The sequence below is a fragment of the Vombatus ursinus genome, unplaced genomic scaffold, assembly GCF_900497805.2.
Source record: "Vombatus ursinus unplaced genomic scaffold, bare-nosed wombat genome assembly UNPS02014798.1, whole genome shotgun sequence".
Classification (NCBI taxonomy): Eukaryota; Metazoa; Chordata; class Mammalia; order Diprotodontia; family Vombatidae; genus Vombatus; species Vombatus ursinus.
The window spans coordinates 70747049-70759673 of NW_020954576.1; the positions used below are offsets into that span (position 1 = coordinate 70747049).

The 12625-nt window shown below is 37.8% G+C and overlaps 1 protein-coding gene across 1 annotated transcript in view; it reads left to right on the forward strand.

The window, feature by feature from the left end:
• LOC114050023 (formin-2-like) overlaps positions 1-12625 on the forward strand; it is a 473042-nt gene that overhangs the window by 419390 nt on the left and 41027 nt on the right. Inside the window, exon 13 of the mRNA XM_027871548.1 lies at positions 2638-2787. Coding sequence (XP_027727349.1) covers positions 2638-2787 — 150 coding nt within the window. The remainder of the gene's footprint in view (positions 1-2637; positions 2788-12625) is intronic.

Consider the following 12625-nt stretch of genomic DNA (forward strand, 5'->3'; position numbering starts at 1 on the left):
TGATACAGTGGACAGAGTACCAAGACCAAGCCTGGAGTCAGGAAGACTCATTTCCCTAAGTTCAAATCTGGTCTCAGACACTTACTACCTGTGTGACCGTGGACAAATCACTTAACCCTGTTTGCCTCAATTTCCTCATCTGTAAAATGAGATGGAAAAGGAATGGCAAACTATTCCAGCATCTTTGCAAAGAAAACCCCAGATTCTGTCATGAAGAGGCAGACACAACTGAAACAAATAAGCAACAATAACTGCTCAATAACTTTCCGCCATCTTTTATAAGCTCTTACAAATAAGCTTATTTACTGAATTGGTGTCATCCTCGGCCTTCACATCTCTCTACTTTTCAAGTAAATTAAGTGTTTGATGACTAAATAATTCTTATTTATGGATGATGGTTGTGCCATTAGAATTAAGACATGATAGTCCTATCTCATTGGATATGAACAATACCCATATGTAAATATCATAAGTTATTTTAAAAAGAAAGATTAATGATGTTAAGGCTAAAGCCATCATGGAGTAAATTCCATGACCACCTAATGACTAGAATGCGAACTTGACCTGCAACATTGCCTGTTTTGAATCAATCTTTCTGAAGTGACCTCAGATACAGAGATCTCATGAAACTGAAGAGATTATGTGATGGTATTAAATCTAGGTTTAACCTCATAAATATTTATTTTTCAAACCAATTCAATAAAAAGCTAGTAGAATCACCTCAGAATATAAATTCAGTTACTCCTGAGATCCATGTTGTTTTTGCTGTTCAGTCATTTCAGTCACGTCCAACTCTGAGACCCTATTTTGGGGTTTTCTTGGCAAAGATACTGAAGTAGTTTGCCATTTCCTTCTCTAGCTCATTTTACAAATGAGGAACAGAAGCAAACACAGTTAAGTGACTTGCCTAAGGTCACACAGCTAGTAAGTGTCTGAGGCTGGATTTCAACTCAGGAAGATGAGTCTTCCTAATTTCAAGCCCAGTGCTCTATCCACAATGCCACTCAGCTGCTCCCTTGAGGTCCATAGAAGATATTTAATGTACCATTCTGTTTATTCATAAACATTTCTTTTGTAAGGATGGTTGTATGTGTACACACATGCATGTGTATATATAAACATATGTCTTAAATACCAATAATCATTTAATTCTTTCTCAGGTAAATCTTGATTCCCTAATTAATTTACATAAGTATGATCCTTGTTACACAACTAGGTATTAAGATAGGAATTGAGGTAACAATGATCAACTGTGAAAGACAAGAACAGAGGACCCTATATAGGGCTAGGGATTTGAAACAGTCAGTGCAAAGGCAGAAAGATGGCAGTGAAGCAGATCACATTTAAATATCTGACCTCCTTCATACACAGAGAATATTAGCAGATCCCAGCTTTTCTAAATATATGATTTTAATGACTCTACTTAGAGTTAGAACACCACAAAATGCCTTCACTACTTTTTCTTCAATACTGTATTCCTTTTTTGATAAGATACCAACAGGTCTCTTGTGTCTGTCCTAGATGGTAAGCTCCTAAAGGGCAGAACCAATTTCTACTTAGATTAAATAGAAGAGTACAGCATCAAATATAGTTAGGATTTTGAAATATTTTGTTGATGTCAAATGTTTTGCTTTTTGGATGAAGATATTTGCCAATATCATATATAGACATGTTAGCAGGTGATATAAATTCATACTTATCATGCCACGATTATGTTAGCCATATAAAAAGTGACGCTGCATCATGAAAGCTATGGTTCAGATTCACTATATCTGTGGCAATATGATAGGTCTATTATGACCCATCATGTGAGAAATTGTATATACATTGCCTATGATGCCTTGTTTTGTTTCTCATCCATGGACTGGTAAACCTAATGCTGTATATTGATATAAATATATAAATATAATATGAATGAAAAAGCATTTATTAACATTATTGCTACATGTAGTAAGCATTGTGCTAAGCCCTGGGGATGCAACACCACAAGGGGAAACAATTTCCATACTCCAGAAACTCCTACCAGTGACCAAGGAAGGATATTTTGGTTACAAAAGTTAGGAGGATAATGAGTAGAGCCATAGGACAGGAGACTGACACACCCTTTCCAAGAGAAATGGTAGTATTTATTTGAATTTATTTCTAGAATTGGAAAGGGAATAGGCAGTGAAAGGGTTGACTAACCACTGCATATTGTCTGATGAAAAGTTGGCTGAGGTGTAAGTCCTAGATTTGGGGTAAATCACCAAAATTATATTGGTTTAGGGAATTGCATGGAGGGAAATTTGTTTTTCCTGTTTTTCTCAAGTTGACTTCATATTTTAATACTGGAGTAGTTTTGTAAGTTTCACATGAACATTTATTTTGAAAATTCCATATAACTAGGTATAGTCATCCAGGAGATGGGAGACACTTTGCGGCTGTCATCCATAACCTCTATCCAAGTTTCTGACATCAGAATGTAGCAGAGCTACTGTTGGTGTTTGAAGTGTTTTAGTGTTTTTGGTGGTAAAAACTATGTGTGAATGAAATTAGTGTTTAGATGAAGAAAGAATACCTCATATTGAAAAGTAATAGAACTGTTGCTACTTTTGTGTGTGTAAAATGTATGTATGTGTTGTTGTTGTTTTTTGACAGCTTTTTGGAAACTACAGCCTATTTCTTCATGAAACCAAAAATGGGAGAGAAGGAAGTGTCCCCAAATGTTTTCTTCAGCCTCTGGCACGAATTCAGCTCTGACTTTAAAGATTTCTGGAAAAAAGAGAACAAACTTATTCTCCAAGAAAGGTAGGTTGTTTTCATAAAGACATTTTAAAACTGGTGTTTTATGAGGTGAGACATCACTAAGTTTGCCAGCTTTTATAGGCTTGAAAACTGAATGATTCTTTACAAAGGGTAGCCTAAGAGGGCTGTTGAGAGTTGCCAAAAGGTAGAGCTCAGGAAGGCCAGGGGATAGGAAAAGCTAGGATGCTGCTGTAGAGTAGCTGAAATGAAGACTGGCCTGGAAACTAGTCTGGGAAAAAAATGTCCCTACGATGAGTTAGTTGTGAGAAGGAATCAAGTTTAGATGAAAAACATTGATGGAATCTGCTAGTGGGAGATAAGTTCAGCTCACTATAAAGCAATGCAGAAAGACTTTAGGGACATTATCTGCCATTTTTTGTTTTGACAGTGCCACCATCAAGGTTTACATTTCAGAATTAGTCTGAAGATCATGAAAATCATCATTGACTAATCATTTTATAATTTTGAGACCTTTTTGTCCTGAACAATATTTCCTAGAATAACTCTTTGGGAAGTGAGGAGGAGGAAAAAGGTGTTCTGTGTGAACATATGAAATAAAATACAGGTCAATGAGTTTATTAAATCACTGAGGAGCCCTCTGTTCACATGCAGCCTTATTCAATATTGAGTCATGAAGAAACCTAGACCTCCCAGTGTTATATCCAGAAATAACTGTGTCTTGTGGGAAAGAGCAAAGGAAACCTAATATGCCCTATACAACAAACCAAAATACCAAACCACCTAGTGTGCTTTCTAACAACTCCCTACCAACAGTGGCTTTGCCTGAGACCTCTAGAAAACTTGTAGCATCCCAATGGACCTTGTTCATCAGTACTACAAAATTTCCCAATGCTTTGCTTCCTTGAAACAACAATCATCCACTTAGTTTTCATTTGTAAGGCGACTGCAAGACATCACTTTACATCAGTGGGAACAAGCAATAGAGATGCTGTGTATTTCTGTTATAGAAAGAATCTTGCACTTTGATGTGTGATAATACATTACTTTGGAGCAAAGGAAATATAAAAAATAATTGGGATGGGTTGCAGAAGGCATACAAAGGAAAGAAAAATTAAGTGATAACTTTAAAATAAAAAATAAATCTAAATCTATGTATACAGACCGATATGTGATAGAGTTTTAATCACAAGTTTATATAGATGAGATAGAAAAGGGCAGTTAGGAGTACTGACTAATAGTAATCATAATACCTTGAACTGTTCTACCTTTCAAGGATGTTCCACATTTCCACAGGATTAGGAGTCATAAGGCATAGGGGAAAATAGATTCATAAAAAGGTTGTGGTAAGATAAAAGAATTTCAGAGTTTGTAAAAGTGGAAGTGGGACCCTTGTGGATGATGACAAAATCAATAGTATAACCATCTTTGTGTATAGCTGAGGTGCATTAAAGAAGTTGATTTTGGGAATTGACTAAATTGACAAATTGAAAATTTATAGTATTTGAGAGAGCATCTATATATCTATATCTATATATACATATCTATGTAGATAAATAGATATAGATATATATGTATGTGTATATGCATATGTATGTGTGTGTGTGTGTGTGTGTATACATATATATATGTATATATACACACACACACACACATACATATATGTATGCCAATGGGGAGTAAGTAGTGTTCTGCCACTGAGACAAGTGAGCTGGGGGTGTGAAAGCAAATTCACCCAGTAGTGGAATAGGTGGCAACAGAAGCAATGTCATCAGGAGGGATCCAGATCTCAGTGAGTGCCAGATCATGGAAAGAACAAGATGAGGATTAAAATTAAAGTAACTTAGTTAATTATGAATTAGGCGTTCTGGAAGTCACAGTGGAAGGAATTGAAATTCAGATGTTAGAGTGATAGGGTTGAAGTGGACGGAAAGGGAAGTGGACAGTTTGGCATGGAGAATGGGCTTTGCATATCTGTAGCTAGCCAGAATCCCTGGGATGGAATTTGTAAAGTATAATGGAGTGTGAGTATGTTAACAATTGAGGAGTGAGTCCAGGCAGGGTATTAGTAGCTAGAGAAAGGTCTGTAAATGGAATCATGTGATTCAGTCATTCCAGTGCTTCCCTGGACTAACCTCCTAGTGGGTGGATATTGCATTTTTTGAAGCCTTAGGATGCCTGCCTCACAGCAGGCAGGAGAAGAAAGTATAGGAGCCTAGTTTTATCTTGTTTTCCATAGAAGACATGTCTGGGAAGAGGGACAGAGGCAGAAGGGATGTTGTCTGGGGTCTAATCTGCATTGGCAAAGGCCTTGGAGGCCTCAGAAGCACATCAGTGGGTGACAGTGACAAAGAACGCCAGAAGGCAGGTGGCCCTGGCCTTGTCCTAGAGTTGACCTGTGAGAGGGCCTTAAGGGAGGTGGAAAAGTTGGCAGTCTCAAGTTTACATACAGGAAAATTAAATTGTGACTATGTTAGGTGACTTTTCCCAAACAGAACTTGTCATTGTCAAGATTACAAGTAAAAAAAGTTTGTTTTTTAGTGTTTCCAGGCTTCACATTCTTTATTTCTCCTATGACCTCCATCTGACAATAACCACTCCCTGACTTTCTTCTAAAAGCAATATCCTCATGACCTCCAGAGATCCATATCAAAACATGATATCAGGAAAAGGTCTGAAAATCATTGTGTCTAAGGTGAACGAAATTGAAGAAAAAGAGCCTGAAATGCTTCTGATCCTACTGAATAGCTAGTGCCTAGAACATGCATGGCACCGGGAATGCAAAGGGAAAAATCAAAAGCATTTCTGCCCTAAAGGAGTTTTCATTTTTCTAAGGGGAAAAATATGTAATAGATAAGACAAGATCATTTGAGAAGGGAAAGAGCACTAACAGGTGGTAGAGTCTGTAAAATCCTCATTAGAAGAGGACATGTTAGCTTTGCTTTGATGGAAGCTAGGGATTCTAAGGGGTAGAGGTGAAGAAAGAGTGCATTCCAAACTTGAGGGCCAGCCTGGGAACAGTTGGGAAGTTAATTGGGCTATACTCTAGAGGCCAAACAGGATCATTTTCGTTTTAAGAAGGATCAAAGTCTGAAGCTAAAGGAATTAGGTTTTCATGGTAGAATTTCAGATATTAGCTAGAGGATGGAAGTATGTTTTTTTTGTTATTGTTCTTGTTCAGCATTTCTGAAATCTTTAAAATTATCCCATCAAAATAGTCACCTATGCTTTCTCTATGACATTTATGTCTTCTTAGACATTTCTGGGAAAAGACTAAGAATCCTAAATGTCCTGGGGAAAGCTCTTTGTTACTAGCTATAACTCATGCATAACATCTGCTTCATTAGAAAGAATTCCAAACATGATTTTATCTATCAATAATAGTTCAATATTTTATGAAATCTTAGGATATTGATTTGACAAGAGCCAGCTTTCCTCAGGTTGCACAATTACTATTTTTCTTTAAGTAGCTTTCTTAGATGCTTCTGTCTGGGTTTTGCATGCTGGCAAGCTTGCCACAAGCTTTTAAGTTCCCATTTTTTGAGTACCTGAATTACAGATTTCCTGGGAGCTTTTCCTAACAACATTAGTTTGAGCCAGGCAGGAGAAAGTTGGGAGAGTATGACTCTACTGGCTGACTTTTGTTTTTTGTTTTTATTTTTTTTTTTGCTTTTTGGTGAGGCAATCCGGGTTAAGTGACTTGCCCAAGGTCACACAGCTAGTGAGTGTAATGGGTCTGAGGCCAGATTTGAACTCAGGTCCTCCTGACTCCAAGGCTAAAGCTCTAGCCACTGCACCACCTAGCTGTCCCTTACTGGTTGACTTTTGACCTCAGATATTTACTGGCTATGCAACCCTGGGAAAGTCACTTAACCTTTGTCTGCCTCAGTTTCCTCAGATATAAAATGGGGATAGTAATAGCACCTACCTCCCAGGGCTGTTGCGAGGATCAAATAAGATAATATTTGTAAAGCACATAGCACGTTGCCTGGTACATGCTTAATAAATGCTTGTTCCCTTCTGACCGAATGTACCCATTGCAATATATTGCTAATATTGGCCCCATTGTTGGCCAGCCACTGTGAGAAAGAAAACAATATGACTGAAGTCATACTTCTTCAAAACTTTTCCCTTTTCTGTAAGCTCCATAAATATTTTCTGCACTTGGCAATTAGAAGGACATTTTTTTTGGGGGGGGGGGCAATTCGGGTTAAGTGACTTGCCCAGGGTCACACAGCTAGTAAGTGTCAAGTGTTTGGTCTGAGGCCAGATTTGAACTCAGGTCCTCCTGACTTCAGGGCTGGTGCTCTATTCACTGCGCCATCTAGCTGCCCCCTTAGAAGGACATTTCTATAAAGCTCTTAATACCCTGGACCTTCTTAATGATACTGTCAAGCCCCTATCAATGTGCATAGAAATGTCTTATGACTATCATAGAAAATTATATTCTGTTCTACAACATCGTCTTCCTTTTCTATTTATTTAATTTATTTTGCAAATCACCAGGGACCACTTTGTGACATTTTTTCCACTTTTTATTTTTTTTATCATTTAACTCTCTCCCTTCCTTTCAACTAAATTATAAGCTCCTTAGGATTAGAGATCACGTCTAAAGCTTCTTCATATACTTTGACATACCTAGTACAGTCCTTTGTCCATGGTAAATACTACGTGTTTATTGACTTAATAAAGTCACAAGGCAATTTTGTACTTTGTGCATCTCTTTCATACATGTGATAAATGTGGCGCAACTATTATTACACCCAGTTTGGAGATGAGAACACTAAGGCTATGCATGGTTAAGGGACTGTACATGGTCACATTGTTGTTGTTGTTGGTGGTGGTGGTGGTGGTGGTGGTCCTTCATACTCTAAGAGGATCAATGACATCATGATGTTGGAGCCAAGGTACAGTGGAATTGATGGTGGGTGATCAGTCGAATACAAGCTTGGAAGGCTCTACCATGGGACTATTAGAGGGTCCATTTGAATAGTTCTTTTAAACATGTAAAATAGAGGTGTCTCTGGATTTGTGAATCTCACATTTCCTTTGTGCTACTGAAAGTCTGCTTTGCTAATAGAGCAGAGCACCTTCTTTGATGTGGGCATGCCATGCTGGGCAGTCCTATGCCAGCATCTCCAACGTCTTGCAGTCAATACTGAAATCATATAGTTCGTAGATATCTGAAGTGGGATTGGAAAGCACAACACTACAAGCTCAGAAGTTGTAGTTTACTGTTATAGATTTATCTGAAAATATGAGCTTATTCACATAATGGAATAATTTTCATTTTGTTGTTGTTCAGTCATTTCTCAGTCATGTCTGACTCTTCCTGATCTTTTTTGGGGTTTTTCTGGTAAAGATACTGGAGTTTTGTTGGGTTTTTTTTTTGCCATTTTCTTCTCCAGCTCATTTTACATATAAGGAAACTGAGGCAAGCAGGGTTAAGTGACATGCCCTGGGTCACATAGTCAGTGTCTGAGACCAGATTTCATCAACAGGCAATCACAGATCACAAAACTTATGTGAAAACTAGGTTTATTACAAGAGAAATGAACATGCATGTGGAACCAAAAGCATTCACAATCCATACAGAGATAAGTCTTCTTGACTCCAGGCCCAGCATTCTATCCACTGTACCACCTATTTTCAAGTTGAGGCTGCCATTTTTATGTAGGTTTTGCAGGTATTGCTGGGTGGAGTTGATTACAATATCTGTGATTTCAGATTCTAAGGAACTTTTTTTTTTAAGACAACTGCATATCTTCACCTGCTTTGCAACTCATCAACTTGCAGACTTGCCTGGGACACTCTGAGTTTGTCAGTCAGTGAGTAATTATTAATCACACATACAGTGTTCCAGCTTCTGTGCTAAGTCCTAAGGATACAAAGAAAGGCAAAAATCCTCTCTGTCCTTAAGGAGTTCACGTTCTTCTGGGGAAGATGACATGTAAATAACCAGGTACCTACAGAGAAGATGGGAGAGAACCTAAAAGGAGAAAGTACTACAAGTAAGTGGACCAGCAATGACCTTTTATAAAAAGTGTGATTTGAGCTGAGACTTGAAGAAAACCAGAAAAAACTAGGAGGTGGAAAGTTGGAGGGAGACCATTGCATTCCAGGCATGGTAGATAGCAAGTGCAAAGGTCTGGAGACAACAGATAAGAGTGTTGTGTAGGCAGAACAGCAGGTAGCCCAGTATAGCATGTTGGAGAAGATGAAGAAGACTAGAAAAGTAGAAAGGAGTCATGCTATGAAAAGCCAAACAAAAAACTTAATATTTGATCCTGGAAGTAATAGGGAGCAGACCCTATGCTTTAGGAAAATCACTTTGGCAGTTAAATAAGGGATGTATTAGAGTGCTCATTGTGTAAGTGGAGAGAAGAGAATCTGTACAAGAGATGTTATATTGGGAAAAATAAACAAACAACAATATATGGTGACAGATTTAATGTATGAATGAATGAAGGATAGAATGATATGGCTGCAGTTCTAAGCCTTAGTGACTAGGATCATGAGGCCATCACCACTAATAGGGAAATTGTGAAGAAGGAAGGGGTTTGGCAAAAAGATAATGCATTCTGTCTGGGACCTACTAAATTCACCTATAACACATCTAGTTTAAAATAATCAAAAGTTGAGTGATGTAGGACTAGAGCTCAGGAGAGAGATTAGGGCTGGTGTTGTAACCTAGAAATTATCTACACAGAGATGATAACTGAACCCCAGGAAGCTAAAATCACCAAATGAGATAGCAGAGGAAAAGGAAAAATGATCAACAAAGAACTTTGAGGGACACCTGCAATGTGTATGGCTGGGTGAAGATCTAGAAAATGAGATTGAGAAGTTCAGACAAGTAGGAGGAGAAAACAAGGCAAGAGCAGTGCCATGAAAACCTAGGAAAAAAAGAAAGTATCCAGGAAATGGTAGTCAAGTGTCAGATGCTGCAGAGGTAGAGAAAAGGCCGTTAGATCTGGCAAGTACATTGGCAACTTCGGAAGGTTTAGAAGATAGTGAGAGGAAAGAGAAAGTAGAGGCACCTTGAGAATAGAGGTAGCTTTCTCAAGTTTAGACATGACAGGGAGGAGTGATGCAGGAAGATAACTTGCAGGGATAGCTGGAACAAGTGAGGGGTAGGTGGGAAGGGAGGAAGAGAGGGAGAAAAATTTGGAGCTCAAAATCTTGTTTAAAAAATGAATGTTGAAAATTGTCTTTACATGTAATTGGAAAAAAATAAAATATCATTTACACTGAAAAAGAATAATAAAAGGTACCCTGAAATTGTTTTTAAAAATAAAGGAGATGTGATCATGTGTGTAGGCAGAAGGGAAGGAGTCATTATGTAGAGAGAGACTGAAGGTTAGAGGGATAATGTGCCTGAGAGAATGGCAGTCTGCTAGAGAAGTGGCTTACTTGCCTACAGTCTCAGATAATGTGTCAGAGGCAAGACTGGACCCCCAACTTCCTGAGTTCGGGGCCAGTTCTCTGTCTCCTGTGCAATGCTGCCTTTCCTTTGAAGGTATTAAGAGTATAATAATTAAATAATTTTCTGGTCCTGGTTTTCCTCTGCTTTGAGGCTGTTGAAAGTAGGAGGGGAAAACTACTTCTACCTTTGTCATGGTTTCAGAAACAAGACAGAGCTAACCATGCTAATTTGTATTTGTATTTTTTGAACTAGAACAATGAAAAAAATAATGAAGGACCTTCTTAAAACTAAAACTTCTGAGGCTTAATGTTATTATGGTAATTAATTTTTTTTCCACATTTATTATCAGCTCACTGGACTTTTTATTCACCTTCCTAGAACTGTAGCAAAAGGGAACATGATGATCTTGAGCAGGAATTTTTTTTATTAATTAATTTATTTTTAGTTTTCAACATTCACTTCCATAAGCTTCTGAGTTTTAAATTTTCTCCCCCTCCCTCTTCACCTCTCTATCCAAGATGGCATACAGTCTGATATAGGCTCTACATATACATTCCTATTAAACATATATTCATATTAACAAGAAAGAAGAAACAAAACAAAACAGAAGAAAAAAAAGAGCAAATAGTATGCTTCAATTTGCATTCAAACTCCATAGTTCTTTCTCTGGATGTGAATAGCATTTTCCATCATGTGACTTTTAGAGATGTCTTAGATCCTTGCATTTCTGAGAAGAGCTAAGTCTGTCAAAGTTAGTCATCACACAATGTGGCTATTACTGTGTACAATGTTCTCCTGGTTCTGCTCGTTTCACTAAGCATCAGTCCATACAAGTCTTTCCAGGTTTTTCTGAAGTCTGCTTGCTCATCATTTCTTATAGCACAATAGTATTCCATTACATTCATATACCTCAACTTGTTCAGCCATTCCCCAATTGATGGGCATCCCCCCAATTTCTAATTCTTTGTCACCACAAAAAAGTTGCTATAAATATTTTTGTGGGTCCTTTCCCCATTTTTATGATCTCTTTGGGATACAGTCCTAGAAGTGCTTTTGCTGGATAAAAGGGTATGCACATTTTTATAGCCCTTTGGCCATAGTTCCAAATTGCTCTACAAAATGGTTGAGTCACTTCACAACTCCACCAACAATGTGTTAATGTTCCAATTTTCCCACATCTTCTCCAACACTTATCATTTTCCTGTTTTGTCATGATAGCCAACCTGATAGATATGATGTGGTACCTCAAAGTTGTTTTGATTTGCATTTCTCTAATCAATAGTGATTTAGAGCATTTTTTCATATGACTATAGATAGCTTTAATTTCTTCAACTGAAAACTGCCTGTTCATATCCTTTGACCATTTATCAATTGGGGAATGACTTGTATTCTTATATAATTTGACTTAATTCTCTATATATTTTAGAGATGAGGCCCTTATCAGAGACACTGGTTGTAAAAATTCTTTCCCAGTTTTCAAGCAGGGAATTTTTACTAGTCTGTATAACTTAATACCATAGGTCCTTACTTCATAAAATGTGGAAACAAAATGAACAAAAAACAGCCTGACTGATGTTCCTCTTCCCTTCCATCTCCTTCATGTAACCTACTCCTTATACCTTATGGCATATACTCCCTCAAGTATATAGAGGGAAAGTGTGCACAAGCTTATAGAGCACATGTGGAAGGAGAATAACTCAGTTTCCAGGTGTCATCAAGATGTTCCCCTTAGGTACAGTGTAGATTTTCTGCCAGTTGAACTTGCCTTTCTTCTTTGCCTTCAGTTCATTCTCAGCTGCTTATGCCACTGTTGCCAGCCACTGCTGTATTAGCTATGTGGCAAGGTGCACTGATGGAAAAATCCAAATTCTTCAGTTTTCTGAAGGTCCTTCTCTAGGTGAAGAATGGGATGAGTTGGGGCAGGAGTGAGAAGGAAGGAGAATGAAGCTAAAGTCCTCTCCTTACACCCCCAACCCCAAATAATACTTCTAGAGAGCTTGGTTGGAAGCTTCTCTATGCCAGCACACACCTGGAATCCTTTAAATGGGATGAGATAATTAGCTAGGCTGATATCCCTCCTTATACCTTTACACTTTACTCTCTCTCATTTTTCCTAAGTCTGACCTTACCTCTGTTTAGCTTTGTTTTCATCTTCAGGTTTATCATTGATACACAGAACTTTGATGACTTTGAAAGTCATATGTGACCAGCTTAATATTTAGGATAGGAACTGGCTCCATAGGGACAAGGTGGCAAGTACAAGGGGAGGTTAAAATTAGTATGGTGAACATCAGGTAGGTGATGCATTCATTCAATACAGTATATGGGAGTCTTTTCCAGTATTAAAAGCCTAACACTGGAGGAATTATTATTTAATCTGTTCATCTTTTGTGTTATCTTTATGATTTTATTTTAAGCTTTGCAAAGGATCTCCAGCAGTATTTTGCTAAAATCAAA